At 40.4% G+C, this 27154-nt stretch overlaps 1 protein-coding gene across 2 annotated transcripts in view; it reads right to left on the bottom strand.

Annotated features, from left to right (window-relative positions):
• Window positions 1-7448: 7448 nt before the first annotated feature.
• The window catches only part of GRM5 (glutamate metabotropic receptor 5), a 650668-nt gene continuing 630962 nt past the window's right edge, over window positions 7449-27154 (bottom strand). For both annotated transcript variants that reach the window (XM_061406016.1, XM_061406017.1), the window contains one exon: window positions 7449-12289. In XM_061406016.1, the coding sequence (XP_061262000.1) occupies window positions 11455-12289 (835 nt within the window). In that variant the 3' untranslated portion in view covers window positions 7449-11454. The remainder of the gene's footprint in view (window positions 12290-27154) is intronic.

The raw sequence follows: 27154 nt of genomic DNA, 5'->3' as shown, positions 1-27154 counted from the left end.
GAAATCCAGATAGTAGTGTCCTCTGCATTGGTTGTTTCCTGTGAAGAAGCTTCAGTTATGCATGACGAATAAATTCTAGAGATCTGCTCTACATAAATGTTGCCTACAGTTAACAATACTGTAATGCACACTTAAAATACTTTTAAGAGGGTAGGTTTCATGGTGTTATTACCACAATAAAAAAAAGAGACAGAGAAATTAAAATGGATGCTTACAATGGCATAAAGCCTATAGAGTAACTTTGAAAATCTTGGAAATGTTGAGCTTAAACAGCTGTTGCAGCTTATGGAAGAAAGAAGATCTATAAAAAGAGGCTTAAGTGACTGCAGGAGGCTTCAGAACTGAAGAAGGTGTTTGACCAAAGTTATACACAATGTTATTTGTATATTTCTAAATCCTTTCTTTTTTTTTTCTCCCCAGTTTTAAATATGGCATGCCTTTGTTATATTCTCTGCATTTTTGTTATTATTGAGTATTATTTATTTATTTTTTATTAATTACTAACCATAGGTGATTTACTAATTTCATCTTTCATTTCATCAAATTTGATTGTAAATATCAATATCAATTTCTTTCTTGAATTTATTATAGTTCTGGTATTTGCTACAGCAAACAATTGTGTACACACGTGATCACGGGTGATTAGGATCCTTCTGAGCTCTGAATGGTTGAATTTAGTTGTGTTGTTAGAAAAAGATGCATATATATGCAGGAATAAAAGTAGAATAACCAGTTTTACAAAGATGCATGATTACTCAATAGACTCAATGGACACGAGTTTGAGTAAACTCTGGGAGTTGGTGATGGACAGGGAGGCCTGGTGTGCTGCAGTCCATGGGGTCGCAAGAGTTGGATACGACTGAGCGATTGGACTGAACTGAATGATTACATGTATTTTAGATTTTATATAGTATTCTGTGAGATCTAGACATCTAGCACTGCCATTCCTACAATGACTAGTAGTACTATTAAAGCAGCTAGCATTGAAGGAGCATACTCCGCGTGCCCAGCACTGCATACTTCATGTACTTGATCTCATTTAATCCTCCCAAGGAGCTCTAATTACTAAACTAATGCTACTTCCCTGAACACTCTATGCACTTTCTTGTCTCCGTGGACAGGCTGTTTCCTGTGCCTGTTTTCCTTGCTTGTATCTATCTGGTTAGCAGGTGCTGACTCTTTAAAATTCTATTTGGAAATCTCTTAGGGAAGTGTTCCGAGACACTGCTTTCATCGACATTCTTCCCCTTTGCTTCCTTTTCATCAAGCACACTTTACCGTATTTTTGACAATTAAAAGATCATTGTTTATATCTTTAAGTTTTCCTATTACTTTAGCAGATCTTATGATGCTCATGAACAACCCATGACAAGAATATGCTTGCTCAAAGTCATATAGCTCATCTAGTTATTGTTCCTTTTGCCCTTTCATATCATTACATTGACTTTTATTTTTATTCTATTTTGTATGATTTCATTTATTTACTTATTTTTAGTTGTGCTGGATCTTCATTGCTGCACCCTTTTCTCTAGTTGCAGCGAGTAGGAGTAACTCTCCAGTTGCGGTGCACAGGTTTCTCATGGTGATGGCGCCTCTTGCTGCAGAGCATGCGCTCTGGGGCACTCAGGCTTCAGTAGTTGCTGCACGTGGGCTCCGTAGCTGTGGCTCCCTGGCTCTAGGGCACAGGCTCAGTAGCTGTGGCGCGCAAGCTCATTTGCTCCACTGCACGTGGGAACTTCCCAGATCAAGGATTGAACCCATGTGTCATGCAATGGCAAGCAGATTCTTTACCACTGAGCCACCAGGAAAGCTTTAATAATTTTCTTAATCTTAATCTTTTAATATTTCATCTTTTGATTATTTTAGATTCTATAGGTTAATGAATCTGCTGATAGTAGATTTATTTCTTTCTTCTAAGTATTAATATCTGCTTCTGCTGCTGCATCACTTCAGGCGTGTCTGACTCTGTGACCCCACGGACTGCAGCCCGCCAGGCTCCTCTGTCGATGGGATTCTCTAGGCAAGAGTTCTAGAGGGGGTTGCCATTTCCTCCTCCAGGTGATCTTCTCAACCCAGGGATCAAACCCAGGTCTCCTGCACTGCAGGCAGATTCTTTACTTCTGAGCCACCAGGGAAGCCCAGTGATATCTACTTTCTTTTTCTTGACTTAGAGTTTTATCTAGAACATCAAATACCATATTAAATACTAGTGATTTAGAATGGGTCTGTGTTCTGGTTTGCCAGAACAGTACAGGTATAAATGGTTGTCCCAAGAAAGGCCACTGTCTGGGTACAATAAATGCTTGCACATTATTTAATTTTCAGAAAATGTGCTGAGAAGAACTGAAAAATTTCATTTTCAGTTTAGAATTGTGGATATATGGAATACATCTTTCATTCCTGATTTAATGGGAATTCTGATATTTTTCTGTCAGTATTATGTTTGCCATAGGTTTATAATAGAAATTTTTCATCTTACAAAAATTTCCTTTTATTTTTAGTTGTTTTATTTTAATCAGAAATTGTTTACTTGATCAAATGTTTCTATCTTATCTACTAGATAATTACATTTTAATGTAGCAAGCTATAATAATTGATTTCCTAATATTGAACAACATTTAAAATCCTAGTGTAAACTGTCATGAAGTGTTATTAGTTTATTAAATTTCAAAATTTGATGTATGAATAGTTTATATGGGATTCTAAAACTGATGTTTATGGGAATAGTTTATAACTCTATGTCCTTGCTTATCTGATTTGTGTACCGAAGTTATAAAAGCCTCATAAAATGAGCTATAGATATTTCCATGTATCCGTATTCTATATCATGATGAAACTAAAATGTTTAAGCTTATTACACTTAGAGTTAAATATTTTCAAATTCCTTTTCATGATATTCTATCAATATTGGTTTATCTGCATTTTCTACTTGTTTTTGTTTCAATTTGATAATTTATATTTTCCTAGAATATTATTTCATCTATATTTTAAAATTTATTAATTGAAAACAAAGTTTTACCTAGTGTTTTCTTTTGCATATCTTCTCTAATGTTTAGCTATATCTCTTTTCTCACAATAGTAATTGTGGTTTCTTTTTTACTAGATTAAGCTTGACAGATGTTCATCAATGTGTTGGTCTTTACAAGTTAAAAGACTTTGGTTTTAATGATCACTTAAAATTTTTTGTTAGATGTTTGTTTTCTTGTATTAATTCCAATTTATTCAATGTTTTTTGTATTTTCTTTGTTTTTTTATTGATTATTTTTCAACTTCTTCAACTGAATGTCTAGTTAATTTATTTTTAGTTAATTTTTTAATGTATACATTTAGAGTAAAACATTTTCTTTAGAGTACTGTGTGCAGGGTTTTCAATAACTTCATTTCTAGGTAAGATATAGTTAAGTTTTTCTCTTTAACCAAAAACGCTCTTAGAAGAGAGATCCCAAGTTTTTTTGGAGGGGTATCACTTTTTTTTTTAAATTAAAAATTTTGACTTTAAGTTGGTGAATGTAGTCTATATGATTTTTACCTTTTGGAATGTGTTAAGGTCTTTTTTGTGGTCAAATTCAAGGTTAATGTTTATGAATGTTTCATGAAACTCTCATGAAAACAATGTCTATTCTCTTTTTAATACCTATAAAGCTCTAAATAAATTTCATTATTCATTGTTTTGTTACTTGATTCCTTTAAATTTTGGTTTTTTTTTGACTTCTTAATGTATTTGTGTTTTAAGTATATTAAAGAGGTTCTTTGTGACTGTGGAATTTGTATGTGTGTGTGTATGTTTCTATTAGTCTTTACTTTGTATATTTTAAACCCATATTTTAAAGCACATATTGGTTCATGCACTATATGTTGTTCACCAATTTAAAATTGGCCATTTTAATACATTTTAATTTGTGTTACTTCTTGCCAGACGTCAATATTCCTACACCTACTTTTGTTTATCTTGCACTCACCTTCCCCAGTGTTTTGCATATACCAGAGCTAGGTTAGCTGATGGTGTTGCTTCAGCAAATAACATCACTAACACAACTGCATTATTTCTTAGGGCCTCTCAGTTTCCTATTTATTCAGACTTTTTATCTATTTATTAGCCTAATCATTCTTACTTGCATTTTTCTTGGATTCCTGACCACCACTTTATCAGTTAGAAATGGTTATATCGCAGCCTTCTCTTATTTCTTAAAATTAAATTTGGGGGGTTTTGTTACTATGCAAAGTATAAGTGTTCTTGCTCTCATAGTGACTGAATAGAACTAGTCAGGATAGTCCCCTGATTTTTTTGCTGATTGTCCTGGATTATTAGAGTGGGTATTTGCAATCCCAGAAGAAGCCCTTTTCTCTCTGTATACATTTAGAGTGTTTCATGCCTCCTTGAAGAGCGGGGTGAATGTAGCAGGACTAGTGATATGACTTGAGCTCTTTAGAGAGAGAAAGTGCATGACAGAAAGTACCCCAGCATACAGGGAAGTGAAAGGTGGAAATCACGGCTTTTAACATGCTGGAGTAGGATCACATCAGTATGGTACATGTGTTAGATGTGGCCATGTAATTTTGATTACTTAGGTAAATTAGAAAACATGTGATAAGAGTTTCCAAAATAAGTTCTGGATAATACTCCCATAGCCTTTTACTGCTCTTGGAATATAGTTCACTGGCTACTTAACATCTACTACTGCTACTATTTCATGTATAGCTTCATCTGAGGCTGGCAGAGTTAAGGAAACCATCCAACATGTTGATTGAAAAAGAAAAAGAAAATCTTCTGTTTGACTGCTGGGAGTAAGTTAAAGTGCTGGTCGAGCTCTGAGAAATCAGAAGACAGGAGGAAAGAGGATAATAAAATGAAGAAAGGCATTCCATGATTCAGTAGAATGGCTCTGAAAGTGATGATAGACTCTATGTTTTCTTCTCTGAAATCCTTAAGAGAGCATCATGGAAATTGCAATTAATTTTCAAGATTGAAAGAAAAAGTTGTCTACAAATTATAAATTTTATATCATAGCATTTTTGAAATTCATTCTATGAAGTTCTACTCTGAGAAGACTACTCATAAAAAAATAAAAGTAAAAATACTTCCAAGGTTAATGCGTATTAGCATATTTAAAGAAGAGTGGCAAATTCTGAGGTAAAGGCAGCCATTAAACTTGGAGTTGTTATGATTTCCAAACATTTAAAACTCTAAAAACTATTACCATTTAGCAGTTCAGAAAAGCCAATTTATATATTAAATTATAATTTTCATGGACATATAATTCATAAATTTATTACATAATATCTATCCTGTTACAGAAATAAATTTATTATATAATATCTATCCTGTTACAGAAACATGCTAGTTATGTAAGGCTTTGCTTTATGTCAATGAGACAAAATACAAGTTATATATACATAAACCAAATGTGTCTGGTCTATATACCATATATTTGTATAAATGTTCATACAAAAAGACTGACATGTCATGACAAAAATAAGTGTGTTTGGTCTGGAGTTAAAGCTAATTTAAAATATTTATTCTTGTGGAGGTTCAGCCAAGTTTTCCCATAATACTTTTTGTTTAGGTGTCTAAACATGGCCAGGAAACCTGAGTCTGAAGTTCTCTTCTTAAAACTTATCTATTGAAATTATTCTTAAAAAATAATGTAGTAACTGATTTCATATTTCAAAATACTTTGAGAAAAAAAAATGAAATTACTGTGTTTTTAAGGGGACAATTTCATTAATATAATCCTATTTACCTACCTATCTGGGGCTTCCCTAGTGGCTCAGCAATAAAGAATCCGCCTGCAGTGGAGGAGCAGTGGGAGATACCAGTTCGAACCCTCGATCAGGAAGATTCCCTGGAGGAGGGCATAGCACCTCACTTCAGTATTCTTGCCTGGAGAATCCCATGGACAGAAGAGCCTGACAGGCTAAGGTCCATAGAGTCACAATGAGCTGGACATGAATGAGGTGACTTAGCACGCACCTACCTATCTAGCTAGCCACCATAAAAAAGAAAATGTTTGAGAACTGTTAATTTTTACAAACTGATCATTTACATACTATACCCCCAAACTGGTTAGCATTCAGCATAGACTATAACAGAAGAAAAACGTTCTTTCTGTGGTGCTTAAGATCACTTTACTAAGTCATACTATATGGACAGTTCCAACCTCCATAGGCTTTCCCCCGCAATGATATATGCCTTATGTTGGACAAGAATTTGTTACCACTCCACAAGTAATATTGGACTTAATATATCTAAGCTGCCTGCTGGATATTAACTATATAAAAAATACTATGTTGCCATTGATAGCTATCACCTATTAAGTATTTACCACATACCAGGAATGCTGGAAATAAAATAAATCTCACAGGTTATTGTTACTCATGTCTGCATTTAAATAAAAATGAACTGAGTTTTATAGATGTCAAGGTTATTCATCCAAGATCATATGGGACAGGGCAATAGGGAGTGACTTTTAATCCTATTTAATGCTGTTTCTACTGCATCATCTGGTTTTATCTGACCTCCTGTGATTCTATGGAGTCTTACAAAACTCTTTTGATCTTTAGGAGATAATTTTCTGTATGTAGTCCAGGTATTTCATATTAACCTTAAGTTCACATAAACATATGCCCATTTGGATTACTTAGAAGAGACTGAATTAGAGAGTCTGACAAAAAAAGGTTTTCTTTTGTAAGTTCAGACATACTTTGTATCCACTTATATACGTATAAGAATAAATGTGTATATACATATTAAATGTGTACAAATAATATAGGGGAGTAGAAAGAAGATATATTTAAAAAATTTACATTGTTTTTCTTTTCCATACATCATTCATCTAGTCTACATTATGCTTTTAGGTTTTAGCTAATTTGTGTTCAGGGAGTGTAAATTTGCTTAAGAATCTATCAAAGCAAAAAGTGAGTTAATAAGTAATTTTTTCCAGAAAAATTATATAGATGTGCCCATACATACACACATAAGCATACACATACAAAACTATATAGATTCTAAGGTAAAATATCTATGTTGATGTGTGTAAGTCTGTATACATACGCAGACACATATATGTATATATACACACACACATAATCTATATTATTTTTGTGATCTTCTATCAACACAGATAACTGTGGAACTACACCTATAATTTGTATTGGTATTTTCAGACACACACAAGACTTATTCCCTACATGCTTCCTTGTTTTAATATAAGTATTTATTTATGTCTTGAAAGGTATTTGCAGGTGCCTTTGGGGACAGCATCTCTGGTTGTTTTGCGCTTAGTTTACATTTATATTTTAATCTATTGTCCACAGGCTGCTTTGTAAACCCCACAACTCGAACGTACAGATTGTTCAGAATTTAAGGTGAATTAATAGTATGGCTTTTTGGGTCACAGAAAACACTATTAAGACAACAATCTAAACATTTAAGGGGAAGAATCTTAAAGTCATGTCATAGTTTCTTTTTTAATATTTTTCAAAAAGTAACTGACTTCACAAATACCAGCTCTAACATGAGTTAGACAACTGAGAAACAGGCAAGTATATTTTAAAGTACTAAAATAAAACACATTTATACAAGTACAAAGCAAAACAATGCTGATAGAAATGTTAAACTTTATGAAAAAATCATTTGCAATTCACATCAAAATAATTTAACATTCTCTATCATTTTAATAGCACAAGCTGCAACAACAGAAAAAAATAAAAGAAAAACATACACGCACACCATCTTAAAACCAAATCAGTTAAAGTGCAGAAAAAAGTAAGTACAAGCACTTGTAGCCCACACAAATCTTTTAGGATTGGCACCATCTCTCTAAAACATCTATATTCTATATAGATTTCTAATTACAACACCACCAGCAGCTGCCATTGAATTCTAGAAATACACACAATATACATAGTATATTTGTTCACATTGGGAAGATCAGTGAAATTCGGCCAACTATTTCATACATGCCTCATTCTTCAACAGATAGTAGAGCATCTCTCAGGCTTCAGGCCCTCTTTAAAGTGAATTCCAACTTATCTTTCAGTTTTCACTGATCTGTATATTTTTCACAGTATAAAATTGTAAATGGTAACTATAGAGATTCTGACAGCTTGAGGGTTATTAATAAGCTGTGGCTAAATGTGAACTCAGGTAATAACCTTTGAAGTCTCCGAAACACATACATTTTGCTGGGAGACTAGCACAGGAAAAAATTTTTTTTAAAGAGTTTATTCCTGGTTTGGAAGTCACAGAACTGCACAGAATTATACAATTCATTGACAGTCAGAAATAGTTCCTAGTCTTTCTGATCACATGCTGGTAACAGCAGAAACTTGGGAAAGACTGTTACTAACAAGGATTAGCACATTCAGGGGTCTGCTTTTTTCTCTTTGCTTCAGTCAAATCTCACATGTTCTCCTTTCCACACTCCCTTTCCGTTCCCCACCCCTAACCCAGAGAGGTGGTTCTGCTTCTTCGCGGTGCAGACACGGTCTTCTCAGGCGGTCCCCACCACTTCCCACAATAGAGAATGGGTGGATTGCTCAGATCGTCCGTACAACTTGATCGAACCAGGTCTTCTCTTTTTAATCCCGGGACCAAACTGTCCTTTAGGGTCGCTCTTCTGAAGCTCAGCGTTTCACTGCACTTTCCCCTTCCCTTGAGTCATGCTGGTCCCACCTCAATTATCACTGGGCACCAGGAACAGATTGTTTTCTAGGAAATTCAATGAAAATAGGTACTCAAATGAATTGTGAAGTTCATATCCTAGCCCTAGAATGAATATTCAGTTCTCTTTTGTACTGTAGATTTAACTTGGAACCTGGTATTAGAATTGGCAAAGAGACAGAGTTAGTATCATTCCAAAATAAAAGATCCCAAGAATGCATTACCAATAATATTATATATTATACAATGTACTGAATGAAGTGGCAAAGGGTTATATAAATACACAGAAAAATACCTCTTGTTCTCCTCTAATTAGATAAATTATTTTTCTTATGTTGACTATTAATTCACATAGAATTATATGATGGCAATTTATTCACATTAAATTTTAATTTCTAATGAATTTTCTCATATGGTAGTATACTTTTAAAGGAAATATGTCACTAAAAAAATAGAAAAGGAATTTGATCATGGAGAAAGTTTTAAAAATGTTTTCCTGTTGGTCAACACAGTGAAACTTGCATTTGAGAATACAGTGGAAACCAACATAATGGTTCTTTGAAACAAATTTAAAAACTTAGATAGAGCATACTTAGGAAGGTTTCCATGCCTAAGAAATCAAGACAGGAACCCCCAGGTGAATGCCACCCCTTTGATGAGAATCCAGGGATATTAATATTTACTTCAAAATATATACATTTGTTTTTCAAGTAGACGCAGACATTTGCTTTCAATGAAACCACAAAACTTAGCTAGATTGACTGTTTCAAGAGTCTCATAATATTTGGGATCAAGGGGCTCCAACGATGCTATTTTCAAATTTGCACGGGAGGTTTGATTTTTTAAAAATTTCTATTTTAGTAAATTAATGTTAGCTTTTAATGTTTTATATTGGGAGATTTGATTTAATATAATTTACTATGAGGATAGTTATCAGGAAAGGTAAAACAGTGTATTATAACGTTTAAAAGTAGAGAATGATAAATTATGGTAATAGATATATTTTCATTTCTCAATTCCTTCTTTTAAGTAGATGTGAAATAAAAAATACCAAATAAGGATATTGAGCAAAAGGAAAAAGGTTTTTATTTATTTTTCTCTCTGCTAAAAATATACTTCTGCCTTACAGCAAATCTTTCTCATAAGGCTATCTTTAGTATAAGGCTGGGTCAACTGGACTTTAAATTTATAGGATACCTCCTCCTTTTATTACTATCCTTATTTAAAAATCAAAAACATTTGGCACCTGAGGATAGCTGTAATGGGAGGAAGAAAGAAATGACAGCGGATGCAGGTCTTGAGCTGAATTCTATCTATAGGAGCCTATCAAAGCACAGATATGTCTATTAGAACTTTAAATCTCTTTTCTGCAGTTTTTAAAAAGTGACAGTATGAAGTGCACAAAATTATATTCATAATTATCTTAAAAAGGAAAATATTAATAATTGCTTTGCCTCTTTTTGGAATGGCTAAGAAAGATTGTGTGGTTTGTATCTGTTAAGGTTCCTCTGTTTTAGTTTTCTGTATTGCTTTGAAAAATCTACATGTGTCATAGTTCATAGCTGCCCTGTTTAAGCAGCCGAGAAAAGTTAAAATCACTGCTCACTGGCATAGCTAAATCTCTGCTAAGCCGACTTGACAGTTTTAAAGTCTCCAGTGTATTAAGATCATGTTAATTTTTTGAACAGTCCCTCCAATCACGACAGTGTCTTCATTGGGTCTACAGACCATTCTTCCAGTGGTGGGACTTGAAAAGAACAGAGGAGCTCTTTGTGCGTCAGGTTCTCAAAAGAAATGAATGAAGAAGCCCAAATGCATATTTTAAATATTTTAGCTGGCAATGCATTCATAATGAGTGGCCACATTTCATGAAAGAGATAGCCAAGCTGGAGCTCAAGAATTATTATTATTAGAAAGAGAATTTCCAGCTACACAACGCACCCCAGTGAGGGAATTACAAAACAGTATTCCAGAAAATATTTTTTGCTACTCCAGTATTGATTGGCAACATGGTGAAATAGTCAAGAAATCTCCACTGGTTTTCTTGGTTAATGGAGGTGAACTGAAATAACTAGGTGGAATCCAGGATGCAGGCTTTTGGAAGAGGAGGTCACAACCAAATTGGAAAGTGTCTGGTAAAAGCCCTACATACATCAGCGTGGCCCTCATCACACAGTTGCGTGTTGCCCATGGGACACAATCATATCAACGCCTCAGCAAATACTGGGCCCAAGTCTGCTTTCCAAGGTCTTTAAAGGAAAGAAAAAGGGAAAAAAAAAAAAAAAAGAGGAAGAGAAAGGTTGATATTTTGGTCCCAGATTTTGAGTTTGTTAGAAAATGTACATTCATGTTTGGTGAATCAAAGAATCTTCTGGGAAAAGAATTAAAGTAAACAAAAAAAATTTTTTTTTTTACAGTAGCTTATTAACTATGTCTTTTCAACCCTCCGTTTTGCTGTTTCACACTCCTTGTTTCCCTAGAGCAAAGCACTTGGGATGTAACTGGTTCAACAGACTCCTCGTGAGCCCTCAAAAGTAGAAGCGGTGTTTCGTAAAAGCCCATATTTTCTAAGGCCACTAGAAGAAAATCTGCCGAAAGATTTGTGGTTGGTGTCTTCGTCGGTGGATGGTAGATAGCACTCTTGATCCCTTGTTTCCGCTGCGGGTGTACGCGATGTCTTCCACCTCGGGGTCTTAAGCAGGCGCCCAGGCCTGTCCTTGCTGTCTGTGGGGACACCGGAGGGTCTCGGCTCCTTGGGGCGGGGGGGACCCCAGCGTGGTTTCCAAGGACATTCACAAGGACGAGGAGCTCTGGGTGTAATCTCTGATGATAAGCGTGTCGTACTTGGGAGACGACGGGATACACAGGGCCGACTCGGACACGGGCGAGTTGGGGGTGGTGCTCCCGGAGTCCACCGAGTCCCTGAAGGGGGATGGCGGTGTGAGCGCCACCAGCTCCTCCAGGTCCGCCTTGCCGGCCGCAGCCTCGGGCCCGGCCGCCGCCGCCGAGGGGGAAGGCTCCCGGGCGGCGCCCTCCGCCGGCGGGGCCGCGCCGCCCGGGCCCTCGGCGGCGGGCGGCGGCTGGATCTCCGCGAACGTGGTCATCACGGCGGCGGGCAGCTGCATCTCCGTGGGGATCAGGTAGGCCGAGCAGAGCGCGGCGCCCGCGCCGGGCACCCCCGGAGAGGCCAGCATCATGGAGTTGAGCTCGCTGATGTTGGCCGTGAAGCGGGTCACCACGCTGCTGATCTGCTCCAGCAGCGAGCCCTGCGACGAGCTGCTGCGCGCCGCGGGCTCCGAGCGCAGCGAGCGCGCGTCCTCGTCGTCGGGGTGGCCGCCCGCGTGCCGGCTCAGCGTGCTGATGGGCGACGGCGCGCGCGGCACGGCGAGGCGCTCCTCGGCCTCGGCCGCGGCGGGGCGCGCCTTGGGGCCGGTGTCCGGGGGCTCGGGCCCGCCGCCGCCCGCGCCCCCCGCGCCGCGACCCTCCGTGCTCTTGGGGAAGGGCTTGATGACGGCCGTCTGGTTGGGGTTCTCCTTCTTGTTGATGTGCACCGACAGCCTCTGCCACAGGTGCTGCCCGCGGCTGCTCTTCTCGTTCTGCGCCCAAGTGACCGACTTGCCGTTGGAGCTGCGGAGAGAAGGTAGACGAGAGGTGACTGCGCGCTCCTCCGTGTGGTGGTGGGGCTGGGGGGCTGTGGGACTCGGACTGGGGACAGGAGGCATCCAAGGACACCAGGGGAAGAGATCTGGGAACGGGCTTTCTGCTGCCTTTGAGTTCAAGGCTGCTTTCTTGTCTCTGGCCTTCCGTTCGTTCATCATTACCGCGAAAGGATGTCGAAGGGGATACTAGGAAGGTTAAAGGGGTTGTTCATGGGAACCCTGGAGGACGAAATGGTCCGAGGAGCCTGGCGGGCTGCAGACCACCGGCTCGGAAAACCCATCCAAGAGGACTTGGCGACTAAACAATAATGTCAGTTCCGCCTACCCGGGAGTGCGGCAGCTGGTTAAGTTGCAAACCTAGAAGCAAGGGCTTGCGGTATTGTGGTTGTATGTAGATGTGCCCGGTATACAGCACGGGCTTCCTAAAGTTGGGAGCCTCTGAAAGGAAATGTTAAAACTAGGAGCACCCCTCAACCTGATCATCAGAGGGGACCGTAGAGGTAGGAGTCGGGGGTCACCAGAAAGGAGATAGTGGTTCCAATTCAGTTTTTATTCTGCATGCCAGTGGTTGGTGCATTTAACTAGGGTTTACTGTAAGAACTCCTGACTTGGAACACGATTTTACTTAGTCTGACTTATGGGGTGGAAAATACAAATTCAGTGAACACATACACTGATTTATAATTAGAACTTTTTTACCTCCTAGAAACTTTCCTCACACATTTATTTTTAGGCCTAAAAGTCGAATAACAATTCTGCCAGGGAGCATTGCAGTATTATTGCCCTTGGCACCTGGCACACTACATTCAAGTTAGGGTCTTGATGAGTACTGCCTGATTGACATGGTTTCTTAGAGTCTTTTTCCCGCCTTTCTTTCCCAAGTAGTCCTTTCTGGCCTCCCCTCTGGGAACTGAAATCTCCTCTGGTGAAGAAAGCCTCTAATGAGTTGATGCTTCAGCCTTACAGACAGACGGCCTGTACCCTTCTTCCCTCTAAAGAAATGAGACAACTGCCTCTCAGAACACAATCAAGAAGTTCACCTGTGTTCAGAGGATGTGGCCTGACCTTCAGGGAGGTGACATAGAGAGATCCTGATGTGTTTTACCCCCAGGAAGGAATGTGAGAGCTCTGTAACTAGGGGTCTGTTATGTCTAGACAGCTCTGTTCTAGGTGCTGTGGACCAAGAGAGAGCTCTGCTGCTGCTGCTGCTGCTAAGTTGCTTCAGTCGTGTCCGACTCTGTGCGACCCCATAGACGGCGGCCCACCAGGCTCCCCCGTCCCTGGGATTCTCTAGGCAAGAACACTGGAGTGGGTTGCTATTTCCTTCTCCAATGCATGAAAGTGAAAGTAAAGTGAAGTCTCTCAGTCGGGTCCGACTCTTAGCGACCCAATGGACTGCAGCCCACCAGGCTCCTCCGTCCATGGCATTTTCCAGGCAAGAGTGCTGGAGTGGGGTGCCATTGCCTTTTCCGAGAGAGAGCACTAGGCAGTGTCTAAACAAAGGCTTTAGCCACCCAATTTGATTATCTCAGCTGGTGGTTATTAAACTTAATAGCATATAGGACTCACCTGTGGTATTTGTCATATACCCACGGGGGACCCCAGAGATTCTGATTGTCTAGGTTGGGTTCTATGGATCCATGCATTTGACAAGCACTCTGCTTCCCTAAAGTGATTCTGCAGTCAGTGTTTCACAGACTAAGAAACTCTAACAAGAAGGTATCCTTTTTCTCTAGGTTCCTGTTGTTCCTTTGACCTCCTGGCTGGCAGACTGACTGGCCTTTGCCAGGCAAGGGACCAAATTGTGTTTGGAGCCCACCTGCCTTGGGACTGCCGACTGCAACTTTGAGACCCTGTGTTGCTTGAGACGTCCAGTCCCTTGATAACAAACCACTGTTTTTACAGCCCCTATGACAAGCATGCTTCCTGCCTCTTTGCCACACTGCTTCCCATGTCTTCATCTGTCCCTTTCCACTGTGTGGTCTTCCTATTTTTGCTCTTTCCACTGAAATCCCAGTCCATTTAATCTACCCTGTATTTTGCCACTTGGTGTCCTTCAAAATTCTGGAATATGAGATATCCCCGCCCCCACCCTGCCCCAATGGACATTATTTCCAGCTATTGAGGTTTTATGCATCCCCAGTAACAGAAGGGATCCTGCTAACCTGTAAACTTTCCAGAGAGTTTCAGGTGCTTTTTTTTTTTTTAACATTTTTGCATTAACCTGACCTGCCACCCTTTTTGTTTTCAGCACATCACTTTTCTTCTTCCCAAGTGTCCACTAACTTCTGGAGCATGGCACAGGAGAAACGGGCCAAACGATGCATGGGATTTGATTGGGAACACGGTTGCCAGCAACCCCGTTTCTTTCCTGCAGGCAGGATAAGAAACACAAGTCTGGAGGGACAGTTAGACTTTCGGGTAGCTGGGGCCACTTTTGCTACAAAGCACAGGCTAGAAGCTAGAAGTGTAGCTGGATTCACTCTACCAAGCTTTACCCTAGGGAAGCTCTCACCTCCAGCACACAGAGGTTTTGATGGAACGTAACCCTAACAGTGACAGTCATCAGAATCCCAGGTAGCCGGGCTCCAAGACAGGAGAGTGGGTTGAAAAACCCTTGGGTGAATGTGTGAGAAGGAAACGGTCCCAACGAGTGTCGGGAAAGAGCAAGTTAGCCAAGATGGGATGGTCAGGCTCTCTCACCCCGCCCTCTCACCACACTTTGTAAATAATCGTTATGTAACAGCTGAGCTCACTTAGGGCACTGTGCATGTGCCTCCCGAGGCACTGGCTTGCCCACAGGCTGCTTTTGTTGTGTGGGAATATAGAAAGTGAAAGTGAAGTCGTGTCCGACTCTTTGCGACCCCATGGACTCTAGCCCACCAGGCTCCTCCGTCCATGGGATTTTCCAGGCAAGAATTCTGGACTGGGTTGCTATTTCCTCCTCCAGGGGATCTTCATGACCCAGGGATTGAACCCAGGTCTCCCGCATTGTAGGCAGATGCTTTACCGTCTGAGCCACCAGGGAAGCCCCAAGGTATATATAAGCTCCACCTTAAAAAGCCCTTGGGGTGGTATTAGGGCTGTGCTATGGCTACGTGTTTTATTTATTTTTGGGGGCTCCAAAATCACTGCACTGCAGATGGTGACTGCAGCCATGAAATTAAAAGATGCTTACTCCTTGGAAGTAAAGTTATGACCAACCTAGATAGCATATTCAAAAGCAGAGATATTACTTTACCAGCAAAGGTCTGTCTAGGCAAGGCTATGGTTTTTCCAGTGGTCATGTATGGATGTGAGAGTTGGACTGTGAAGAAGGCTGAGCGCCGAAGAATGGATGCTTTTGAACTGTGGTGTTGGAGAAGACTCTTGAGAGTCCCTTGGACTGCAAGGAGATCCAACCAGTCCATTCTAAAGGAGACCAGCCCTGGGATTTCTTTGGAAGGACTGATGCTAAAGCTGAAACTCCAGTACTTTGGCCACCTCATGCGAAGAGTTGACTCATTGGAAAAGACTCTGATGCTGGGAGGGATTGGGGGCAGGAGGAGAAGGGGACGACAGAGGATGAGATGGCTGGATGGCATCACTGACTCGATGGACGTGAGTCTGAGTGAACTCTGGGAGTTGGTGATGGACAGGGAGGCCTGGCGTGCTGGGATTCATGGGGTCGCAAAGAGTCGGACATGATTGAGCGACTGAACTGAACTGATGGCTACGTTAAGCTGGTGAGGCTGCGGAAGGGCTGTGTCCACTGGGTCAACCAGGAGAGAATACAGCATGGCCGCTACAGCCGCAGTGCCGGCCCCCAGAGAATAAACGTATCTGCAGTTCCTAGGGCTCCTCGCGCTTTCTTCCAGCCTCATAGCTCGCGCCTTGCTCACCACAGGTTCAGTGAACAGTGCAAACAGTGTGATCAGCGAGATGGTTGGCATGGCCGGCAGGATCGGCCAGACACCAGGCCGCCTGTGCAGGGGACTGCCACCTTTCCTGGCTGTGTCTTTGCTCACAGAGTGGCGGGGCCTGTGGTCACACAGGAGAGAGTGCACCAGGCAATCTAAGTAACAGTGGAAATGGACACAGGAGATGCTGGAGATATGGAGTCCCTAACTGAACACTTCATTGCCTTTCTTGGGTCATGGGGTATTTTTTTTTTTTTTCTCCAAAGCACATGGGAATTAAGAGAAAACTGACCTTACAACATTAGTCAGTTTACTAGTGGAATATAGTTTCCATGAAGATAGGAACCTGTTCTGTCTTGTTCATTGGCACACAGCAAGATCTTAATAAGGGTTTGATGGAAGATTAGGATTTTTAAGCCAGCAGGGCCATTGTGTGGTGTCCTGGAAAGTACAGTGGACAAAGGATTCTAAAATCAGAGTTCTAAGTCTGGGTCTGTCATTCTGGATGTTTACAAAATAATAATCTCCTTAAGTCTCAGTAAAAAAGCAGGTGGTATAGACTTCATTTGGTGAAGACTGTTCTAAGGATTAAAGGAAACAACGAAAGTAAGAAGGTATCTAAGGAGTTATTTTTTGCATTCTATGTGAATGCTGTTTCAGGAAACAAAAATAATATCTACAGTTGGCCCTCTGTATCTGCAGTTTCCCGTCCGTGGCTACAATCCAAAGCAGTCAGGTCTGCTGTTGGTTGAATCTGTGGATGCGAAACCTGAGGATACGGAGTGCCAACTGCATTCATTTTACTGTGCCGTTTATGTCAGGGGTGTGAGCAGCTGGGGCTTTGGTCTCCATCGGGACTCCTAGAATCAATGCCCAGGAGATATGGAGGGCCCACTATTCCCTGTGCTGTCTTGAGCTCTGCTTGAAGAAGAGAGAATTCAGTGCAAAGTCAGTGTTTATGGTAATGCTGTAACATACTTCTGGTTGTTCCTCCTTAACCTGACCGACTGTACCCAGCTGTGGAGTTACATAGGGTTTTATCTGCGGCATGCCTTTTCTCACCCTAGCTGTCTCCTTGGGTGATCACCTCTACTCCAATTGATTCAACATTATTCTACTTTCAAAGTTTACTTCCTGCTCTTTCCTTTGCACTCCCTCCTCTGCCTTTTTCTTCCTTTTTGCCTAAATAGCTCCTTTTTTTTTTTTTTTTTCTGGACTTTACCTTAATTGCTTTTTCTTGAAGGACGTTTTCCTGATGCCATCCCTGACCGGGTTGGATTCCTAGAGTCCCCGCCTTAGGCACTGAGTAATTCTGTGGTATGTCCATCGCATCTGAGGGATGGAGTGTTTGAAGACAGAGACAGAGGGTTCTTTGTTTCCTGTTATATGCATAATACCCAGCGTGGTGTTGTTGTTCAGTCACTAAGTTGTGTCAACTCTTTGCAACCCCATGGACTGTAGCCCACCAGACTCCTCTGTCCATGAAATTCTCCAGGCAAGAATGCTACAGTGGGTTACCATTTGCTTCCCCAGCAGATCTTCCTGACCCAGGGATTAAACCCATGTCTCCAGCTTAGCAGGCAGATTCTTTACCATGGAGCCACTAGGGACACTCCATTGCCTGCTCAGTAATATTTTTTGGCTCATAACTGAGTGGATAAATCCTTTCTATTCTTAAAAAGTCATACATTCATAATTATTTTTGTTAGAATTAAGTTTTAAAAATTTAGTATTAATGAAATTTTATTTCTTTTGTCATATGGATTCATCTTTTTATATAACTCAGTGTAATTAGTACTCAGTGTATACAGAGAAAAGGTTATTTCATAAATGAAGTAAAAAACACAGATCTGGATATCTGTCATGAAATACACAAAGGAAGTGTTGACTTCGTTTTTGTCGTTCTTGTATCTGTTTGAGAGAAACTTCTCAGTGATGAAAGCTTATTGAGGCAATATGAGTAGGGGACCCAAAATGTGGCTACAAGAGCTGGCCCTGATTGATGTTGGGCAAATCAGTTAATACCTTTGAGCCTCTTTGCTTAGTGGTAAAAAATAGAAGAACCACTTTCTCATCTCATGTGATTTCTGGGAGGAACCAAAAGGGTAACTACATATTAGGGTACTTTATGAAGCAGAGCACCTCTGCAAGGGGTTAGCACCATCAAACCTTCCACTCAATGGAGGTAAAATGTTGTTTATTATTAACAGTATTTAGGCTGATATATTTTATATATATATGTATATATATTATTGCAGTTCATGGGGTCACAGAGAGTTGGACATGACTTGGAGACTGAACAACAACTATATATATATACACACACACACACACACGCATATATATATATATACACACATATAAAGTATCAGGATTATATGTTTGTCCTAGTGCGCGAGGTAAGAGAAAGGACTGAGCTTTTCCTTACTTGTCTATAGCACTTCACTTTCTCAGGTAATATTTTGGGCATTAACAAAGGAGGAAGAGGAAGGAGGATTGGAGGGAGAGACAGAACCAGTGTTTTGCTTGGGAAGAACACACTGGCCAAAAACAAGAAGAGAAAACAAGGACCTTGCTCTTTGCAGGCCCCAGTTAGCCCTATTGCCATATGTAATACTGTCTAGTCTGTAGTCTAATGTTCTCTTTTTTATGATGATTTGTTCTTTATCTCTGGAAAAACAAAAACAGCAAAATTCAACATTTCAATAATGTTATTGCTGCTGCTGCTAAGTCACATCAGTTGTGTCCGACTCTGTGCGACCCCATAGACGGCAGCCCACCAGGCTTCTCCATCCCTGGGATTCTCCAGGCAAGAACACTGGAGTGGGTTGCCATTGCCATCTCCAATGCATGAAAGTGAAAAGTGAAAGTGAAGTCGCTCAGTCGTGGCCGAGTCTTAGAGACCCCATGGACTGCAGCCTACCAGGCTCCTCCACCCGTGGGATTTTCCAGGCAAGAGTACTGGAGTGGGGTGCCATCACCTTCTCCAATATTAGAGGGTTGGATTTTTTGTTTGCTTTCTTTTTGTTTACATTCTGGGCCTGCCAAAATGACCCTTTCTACTTTTATTCTCAAAGTTTGTTCTCCCAACTTCTTCCCTTCCATGTGGGACCCTTGAATAATTTATTCATTTCAGGCAGGCTCTGAATGTCAGCTCAATGACCTCTCCTGATTCCTCGATTCATCTGCCAAAACCTGCAGGAATTAGAGCACACTGCTATGGTATGCCATCATTAGGAAGCAAAAGTGAATAAAGAGAGAGTTTGACTGTCAATAAGGTCCATGGAATTTAGAATTTTTGTGTTCATTTTAAATGGCTGTTGAATAGTCTGATTTTTTTCCCCCTCAGAACTCATTTAGTTTTATTAATGGCATGTAAGCAATTAAAATTCTCAGACTACTTTATGAAATTTAAAAAACTAGGCGTTTATCCTCTCCTTTGTTCTGTGGTTTATTAACACTTTCCTAAGTTGCACAGTTGTAGGGCATAAGAAAAATTAAATATTGACTATATCCTCTGAAAATCCAAAAATTCTTGTTATGAAAAAACTATCATTACTAACCTCTCTTGTTTGTGATTTTGAATTCAGGGGTAGCCAAGAGAGAGGTATATAAAAAAGAACTTCCTAATATAAAAACGTATTTAAAAAATACAAAAACCGTATAACATCATTAGCAAATATGTCTTTAGAGTTACATTAGACAACAGATCAATAAAATAATTTCATTAATATTATAAGCAGAAAATTTGCAGTTGCAGTTCCATTTTCTGAGCATTTTCTTAAACTTTTAAAAATCAGTATTTTGCTTTCAATAGTTTTGAATTACAAAGTATGGAAATACAGTTTTTTAAAAATACTGAGGAATCTGATATTGTTTATATTCAGACACTCTAAATTAGATGGAAAAATTTCTTTCTGAGCTTTGCCTAAAACCTGACATCTTGATTTTGACAGTTACACTGAGAAACGCACCATAATATATAAGGAAATGGCAGAATCATCTATATAAATTTTCCCAGTTACGGCGTAAATGGATGTAAATAGCTGGCTTGCTGTCAAGAACAATTTAAATGGCCAGGATGATGTATGCATTAGAGATGCACGTATAGAGAAAAACACTTGAGTAAATTGAAATGAAGTCAAGGACCAAATTACCTGATAGAGACATAATAATCAAAGCAACAACATCTATTTTCATAGTGCTTTATAAAGCACTTTTAGAAACACTGACTGTCAGAAGTTGATAGGATCAAAGTCTTTATCCTCCTTCCAAAAATAAGAAAATCAAGGCTCAGTGAGATTAGGTGATCTACCCAAGGTTACACAGAAAGTGGCAAAATGTGTACTAATATGTCATGATTTTTCAATTCCATTTTCCATGACAGTACATTGCCAGATTTGCTTTCTGAAGTGAACTTTCTTTATTCCATGGAAGAGTGGCCTCAGATATTATCTGGTGATGATATGTGTTTTTAAGGAGATAAATTATTGATTTATATTCTCTTTTATTTACCCCATATCTCTTTACATTTCACATATTTGCAATTTCAAGAAAACACCCTGCATATCTCTTTGGTTGCTGACTCAAATAGCACAGGTTGATTGAGCACCTGTATTGATCAAGGATAAGGATGAAGGAGTTTGAAACTTGCAATCATACAAGTTAATATTATCAGCCTTTTTTTTATGCTGTGATTCAACAAAAGACAGTTGTCCTCTGTATGCATTCAGTTCAGTTCAGTCACTCAGTCGTGTCCGACTCTTTGCAACCCCGTGAATTGTAGCACACCAGGCCTCCCTGTCCGTCACCAGCTCCCGGAGTTTACTCAAACTCGTGTCCATCCAGTAGGTGATGCCATCCAGCCATCTCATCCTCTGTCGTCCCCTTCTCCTCCTGCCCCCAATCTCTCCCAGCATCAGAGTCTTTTCCAATGAGTCAACTCTTTGCATGAGGTGGCCAAAGTGTTGGAGTTTCAGCTTTAGCATCAGTCCTTCCAATGAAAACCCAGGACTGATCTCCTTTAGAATGGACTGGTTGGATCTCCTTGCAGTCCAAGGGACTCTCAAGAGTCTTCTCCAACACCACAGTTCAAAAGCATCAATTCTTTGGCGCTCAGCCTTCTTCACAGTCCAACTCTCACATCCATACATGACCACTGGAAAAACCATAGCCTTGACTAGACGGACCTTTGTTGGCAAAGTAATGTCTCTGCTTTTGAATATGCTATCTAGGTTGGTCATCACTTTCCTTCCAAGGAGTAAGCATATTTTAATTTCATGGCTGCAATCAACATCTGCAGTGATTTTGGAGCCCAAAAAATAAAGTCTGACACTGTTTCCACTGTTTCCCCATCTATTTTTCATGAAGTGATGGGATCAGATGCCATGATCTTAGTTTTCTGAATGTTGAGCTTTAAGCCGACTTTTTCACTCTCCTCTTTCCCTTTCATCAAGAGGCTTTTTAGTTCCTCTTCACTTTCTGTCATAAGGGTGGTATCATCTGCATATATGAGGTTATTGATATTTCTTCCAGCAATCTTGATTCCAGCTTGTGCTTCTTCCAGCCCAGCGTTTGTCATGATGTACTCTGCATAGAAGTTAAATAAACAGGGTGACAATATACAGCCTTGATGTACTTCCTTTCCTCTTTGGATCCAGTCTGTTGTTCCATGTCCAGTTCTAACTGTTGCTTCCTGACCTGCATATAGGTTTCCCAAGAGGCAGGTCAGGTGGTCTGGTATTCCCATCTCTTTCAGAATTTTCCACAGTTTATTGTGATCCACACAGTCAAAGGCTTTGGCATAGTCAATAAAGCAGAAATAGATGTTTTTCTGGAACTCTCTTGCTTTTTCCATTATCCAGTGGATGTTGGCAATTTGATCTCTGGATCCTTTGCCTTTTCTAAAACCAGCTTGAACATCTGAACGTTCACGGTTCACATATTCCTGAAGCCTGGCTTGGAGAATTTTGAGCATTACTTTACTAGCGTGTGGGATGAGTGCAATTGTGCGGTAGTTTGAGCATTCTTTGGCATTGCCTTTCTTTGGGATTGGAATGAAAACTGACCTTTTTCAGTCTGTGGCCACTGCTGAGTTTTCCAAATTTGCTGGCATATTGAGTGTAGCACTTTCACAGCATCATCTTTCAGGATTTGAAATTGCTCAACTGGAATTCCATCACCTCCACTAGCTTTGTTCATAGTGATGCTTTCTAAGGCCCACTTGACTTCACATTCCAGGATGTCTGGCTTTAGGTGAGTGATCACACCATTGTGATTATCTTGGTCATGAAGATCTTTTTTGTACAGTTCTTCTGTGTATTCTTGCCACCTCTTCTTAATATCTTCTGCTTCTATTAGGTCCATACCATTTTTGTCCTTTATCGAGCCCATCTTTGCATGAAGTGTTCCCTTGGTATCTCTAATTTTCTTGAAGAGATCTCTAGTCTTTCCCATTCTGTTGTTTTCCTCTATTTCTTTGCATTGATCACTGAGGAATGCTGTCTTATCTCTTCTTGCTATTCTTTGGAACTCTGCATTCAGATGCTTATATCTGTATGCATGCATACATGCTAAGTCAGTTCAGTCGTGTTGGACTCTGTGTGACCCTATGGCCTGTAGCCCTCCAGACTCCTCTGTCCACGGGATTCTCCAGGCAAGAATGCTGGAGTGGGTAGCCATGCCCTCCTCCAGGTGTTGTGTCTGTAGTACACTTATTTTCTCTCTGACTTATTTTGAAATACTAGTAAATAAGAGGGGTGTACTGTCAGGGATAATCTTAAATCTGCACTGTTTTGAAAATTTTGGTATTTCAAATACTAATATTGGTAATAAGATCTTTGTGACACATTTGCCAATGATTTTGATTCACCTGAGCTTTTTATATTGCAGTTGAGAGTTCTTGATATGAGACTTCCCTCAAAGAGGGTATAACTGAATTCAACAGAGAGCAGACTTATGGAAGAAGGCTAGCACTGTGAGTTACAGGATTCTGATAGATGTTTTTCTTTTCCTAGGACCTTGAAATGAGGAAGGAGATGGACAGAAGGAAGGATGCTAAGCATGAGGTGAGTGAGGGATGGTGGAGCGTGGGGACAAGTGGTCAGTTTACTGAGCTATTAGAGGGTACAAATCACAAGGGGTTCAAAACCTCACAGGAGGAAGAAGCCATTTCCCATGGGAGGGGATTGGCCAGGGAATGCTGCCTGCATACACGAGGCAGACTGTATCTAGATTTTGAATAATTAGTAGCTTATGGCAAGATCCAAAGAGAGAATGCCAGGCAGTGCTCTCCAGGAAGGTTCGCAGTGATGGAAGTCTGGGAATCCACAAAGACCTTTCCAGGAGATAGCCAGTAGTCCAGTTTGAATGTGTGGGGATAGAGTTAAGAAGTTAAGGAATCAGAAGGTAGTGTTTAGATTTTTTTGTCTGCTGCAAAAAGTATTCTTGGCCATCCCAGACCTACAAGAATCTTCTTTCTTCTACTTTCTTTTTCTCTTTTAATAACTCAGTAGTAATCCACCTTGGGCTTATTATTAATAGCATCTGGGATAGATGGGTGGTCTGATATATTAGACCAGAGAGTGCTGTCACTGTGTGTGCATGCTCAGTCTCTTCAGCTGTGACCAATCTCTGAGAAAATGGTATGTTGGGAAGGGAGGAAAGTAGAAAAGGCCTTAGCTTCTTTGAGCACTAGTTACAATGCTGGGTTTTTATGCTGCTGCTGCTGCTGCTGTTTTGTCAACAACTCATGTCTGGCTCTCTGTGACCCCATGAACTGTAGCCCACCAGGCTCCTCTGTCCATGGGATTCTCCAGGCAAGAATACTGGAGTGGGTTGCTATTTCCTCCTTCAGGGGATCTTCCTGACCCAGGGGTCGAATCTGACTCTCCTGCATTGGCAGGTGGATTCTTTAATACCAGTGAGCCACCTGGGAAGCCCCTCGTTATTAGATGCCCATGTAATCTACAGGACTGATCAATTAGTAAATGATTATATAAAGAAATACACATCGCTTTTCTGTGTTAAACTTCAAGTGTAAGTATTCCCTTCTGTTCATTAATATTTTATGCATTCGATCTTCTTTCTTGAGCTCAACTAAAACAGTTGAACACAGGAAGCGTGCATGCCGTAATCTTCTTTAACCTTCACCACAGCTTCATCCGTTGACCGTACTCCTCATCTGGTCCCTAGTCCTGGTCCTACTTCAGGAAAGTATTCAAGCCTATTTAGTATTTAACTTAGTCCTTCAGGCAGTGAGAAGAAAAGTGACATAAACAATAGTGGTGCCCAGGGTAGATTTAAGAGCTTGTTTTAAGAGGGTAGGATACAGTTTGAAGATGCTAACAGGTGCGGCCAAAATGAGGATAGAAAGGAACATATGCATGTGAAAACTATTGTGAAAAAAAAAAAAAGACATTTGTCCTTGTGCACTGAGTTTTTCTTGTTGGTATTAGGGGAATTCAGAGAAAAGGTTGCTCATGGGGGAAGAAGCTCAAAGAAGGATTTGCAAATAAAGTGGAGCTTACCGAGGCCTGAAAGCCTAGGGAATGTTGAAATAACATGGATAAACAAAATCCAGTTAATATGCATCATGCATATATGGCGAAGAAAATAATTCCATGTGTTTAATCCTAAGCAGCCCTTCCAAGAACCCCATGGTGGACTTTTGCCTCTCTTTTAAAGTAGCTGGAACAAGAGCAGTGGCTGCATGCTTCTAACACGGTTCTCTCAGAGGACGTCTCTTAGTAAGCATTTAGTCCCTAATAAAACCCTGGTGGGAGGAGGAGCTTTCAGCCCTATTTTAACTGTCTTTGGTCAAATAGCAGCAGGAGGCCTTTTCAGTACATCCCAGGTCCACTCAGGTGGGTTATTAAAGTGCCTGATGGTCTAGTACTGATGCTGCTTTAAAAAATATATAAATATTTTAAATTACTTTTTATTGTATAACCAGGTCCACTCAGGTGGGTTATTAAAGTGCCTGATGGTCTAGTACTGATGCTGCTTTAAAAAAAATATAAATATTTTAAATTACTTTTTATTGTATAAATAGTTGATTTGCAATATTTTATGAGTTTCAGGTGAATACCAAAGTGATTCAAAATTTTTATAGATTATATTTCATTTAAAGTCACTACAAAATGATGGCTATCTTTTCCTGTACAATATATAGGCTTATAGCTTATTTATTTTCCCCTCCCCCCAGCTTATTTATTTTGTACACAGTATAGAATTGTGACTAAACCGCAAGATTTTATAAAGAGGAATATCCAATGAAGGACAGGCAATAGTGTGTGCCAAGCAGAGGCAGTTTGTTGAATGATCAGAGTTTTCTTTCTCACATTAAGCTGTTTCTTTCAATCCGTAATTCAGTAACGTGGACTCTCAACTCCTCTTCATACTGAGATATGGGTTCTAGGCTTAGCTGAGGTGCTTTGGCTAAGATGAGCAGTTTTTTCCGAAATAGGAAATGGTTTTTTTTCCCTGAGCCATCACTGTAATGCCCAGATTGCAACTGAGGAGAGAACAAAAGAAGACGCAGCTGTTCTGTGCCTCTGCTGCCCAGAGCAGGCGGGAAGACTTTGCGGAAGAATCCAGCTTGATGTAAGCCTTGAATAAAACATGGGGTTGGGATTGGTGGCAAAGGAGAGTCCTGGAATGCTAATAGCTCCCATTTGAATGGAATTTTCTACTTCACAAGGTGTTTTTCCCTATATTGTTATATTTGACCTTCTCAACAGCAGTTTGACATGCACTTAGCAATATAGCATTTTTAATGATAGGTCTGTTCCTGCAGTAAATGTGGAACCCTCCCGGGCAGCAACTGCACGCATCTCCCGTGCTTAGTATGGTACCTGGTACAGAGTAGGGGGCTGGGAGTATCAAGAAGTAGTTAAAGTGAAGTTGCTCAATCGTGTCCGACTCTTTATGACCCCATGGACTGTAACCTACCAGGCTCCTTCTTCCGTGTGATTCTCGAGGCAAGAATACTGGAGTGGGTTGCCATTTCCTTCTCCCTTTCACTTCAAGAAGATGAAGTCAATTCTTTCACCTTGAATGCTTGGTATAGACAGGTATTACTAACTTGTGTTATAGATGCAAAAACTGAGGTTTATGGAACTTAACTAAATTGTCTAACTCAAAAGGCAGAACAGGGCCTCGAATATGACCCTGAATGAAGATCACGGCCACCACGCAATATTGTCTCTGCGAAGGGCCAAGATGCATGCTGAACTGAGGGCCTGACAAGACATACTTTGTGGAACAGCAATGGCAATGGCAGCGCCAAAGTCTGTGTCCGTACGATGACCTGCTGATAAATTCCAAACCTCTGTATCGACATTCACCTGAACACGGCAGAGATGACTCCTGAGGGATTGTAGGATAAGAGAACTTCCCTGGAATTTTACAGCAGTTACTGAAAACTAATTTCTTCTTCTTCTTCTTTTTTTGGCCACTCGTTGTGGCATGTAAGATCTTAATTCCCTGACCAGGGGTCAAACCCATGCCGCCTGCAGTGGAAGCATGGAGCCCTAACTACCGGACTGCCAGGGAAGTCCCCAAAATGGTTTCCATTTAGACAAAAGATTCCTTTTGACCTTAGTTGAAGCACTTCAACTAAAGCATGTAGCTTAAATCTGATGTATGAAGAGTACTTGAAGTTCACGGCTTGAATCCCACTTAAACGTCTACCACTGACTTGCTTATTGTTAACATCTATAAAAGAACTTCTCATTTAAGAAAGCAATTTTTTGGATTATTTTTCCTTATTGCATAAAATGGACACATGCCACAGATGGGAGGCACTCAGTTCCGGTTCTATTCTCCTTGGGATGCTTCACACGCTTCATGATATATCTTTGCAAACTTTCCTTCCTCTCTCCCTTCCTTCCTTCCTTGTATTATCATAAGGACACTTAAAATGAGACTCACCC

Source organism: Bos javanicus, chromosome 29 (genome assembly GCF_032452875.1).
Source record: "Bos javanicus breed banteng chromosome 29, ARS-OSU_banteng_1.0, whole genome shotgun sequence".
Taxonomy (NCBI): Eukaryota; Metazoa; Chordata; class Mammalia; order Artiodactyla; family Bovidae; genus Bos; species Bos javanicus.
The sequence above is the reverse complement of the archived record's forward strand: the minus strand, read 5'-3'. Positions and strand labels throughout refer to the sequence as shown.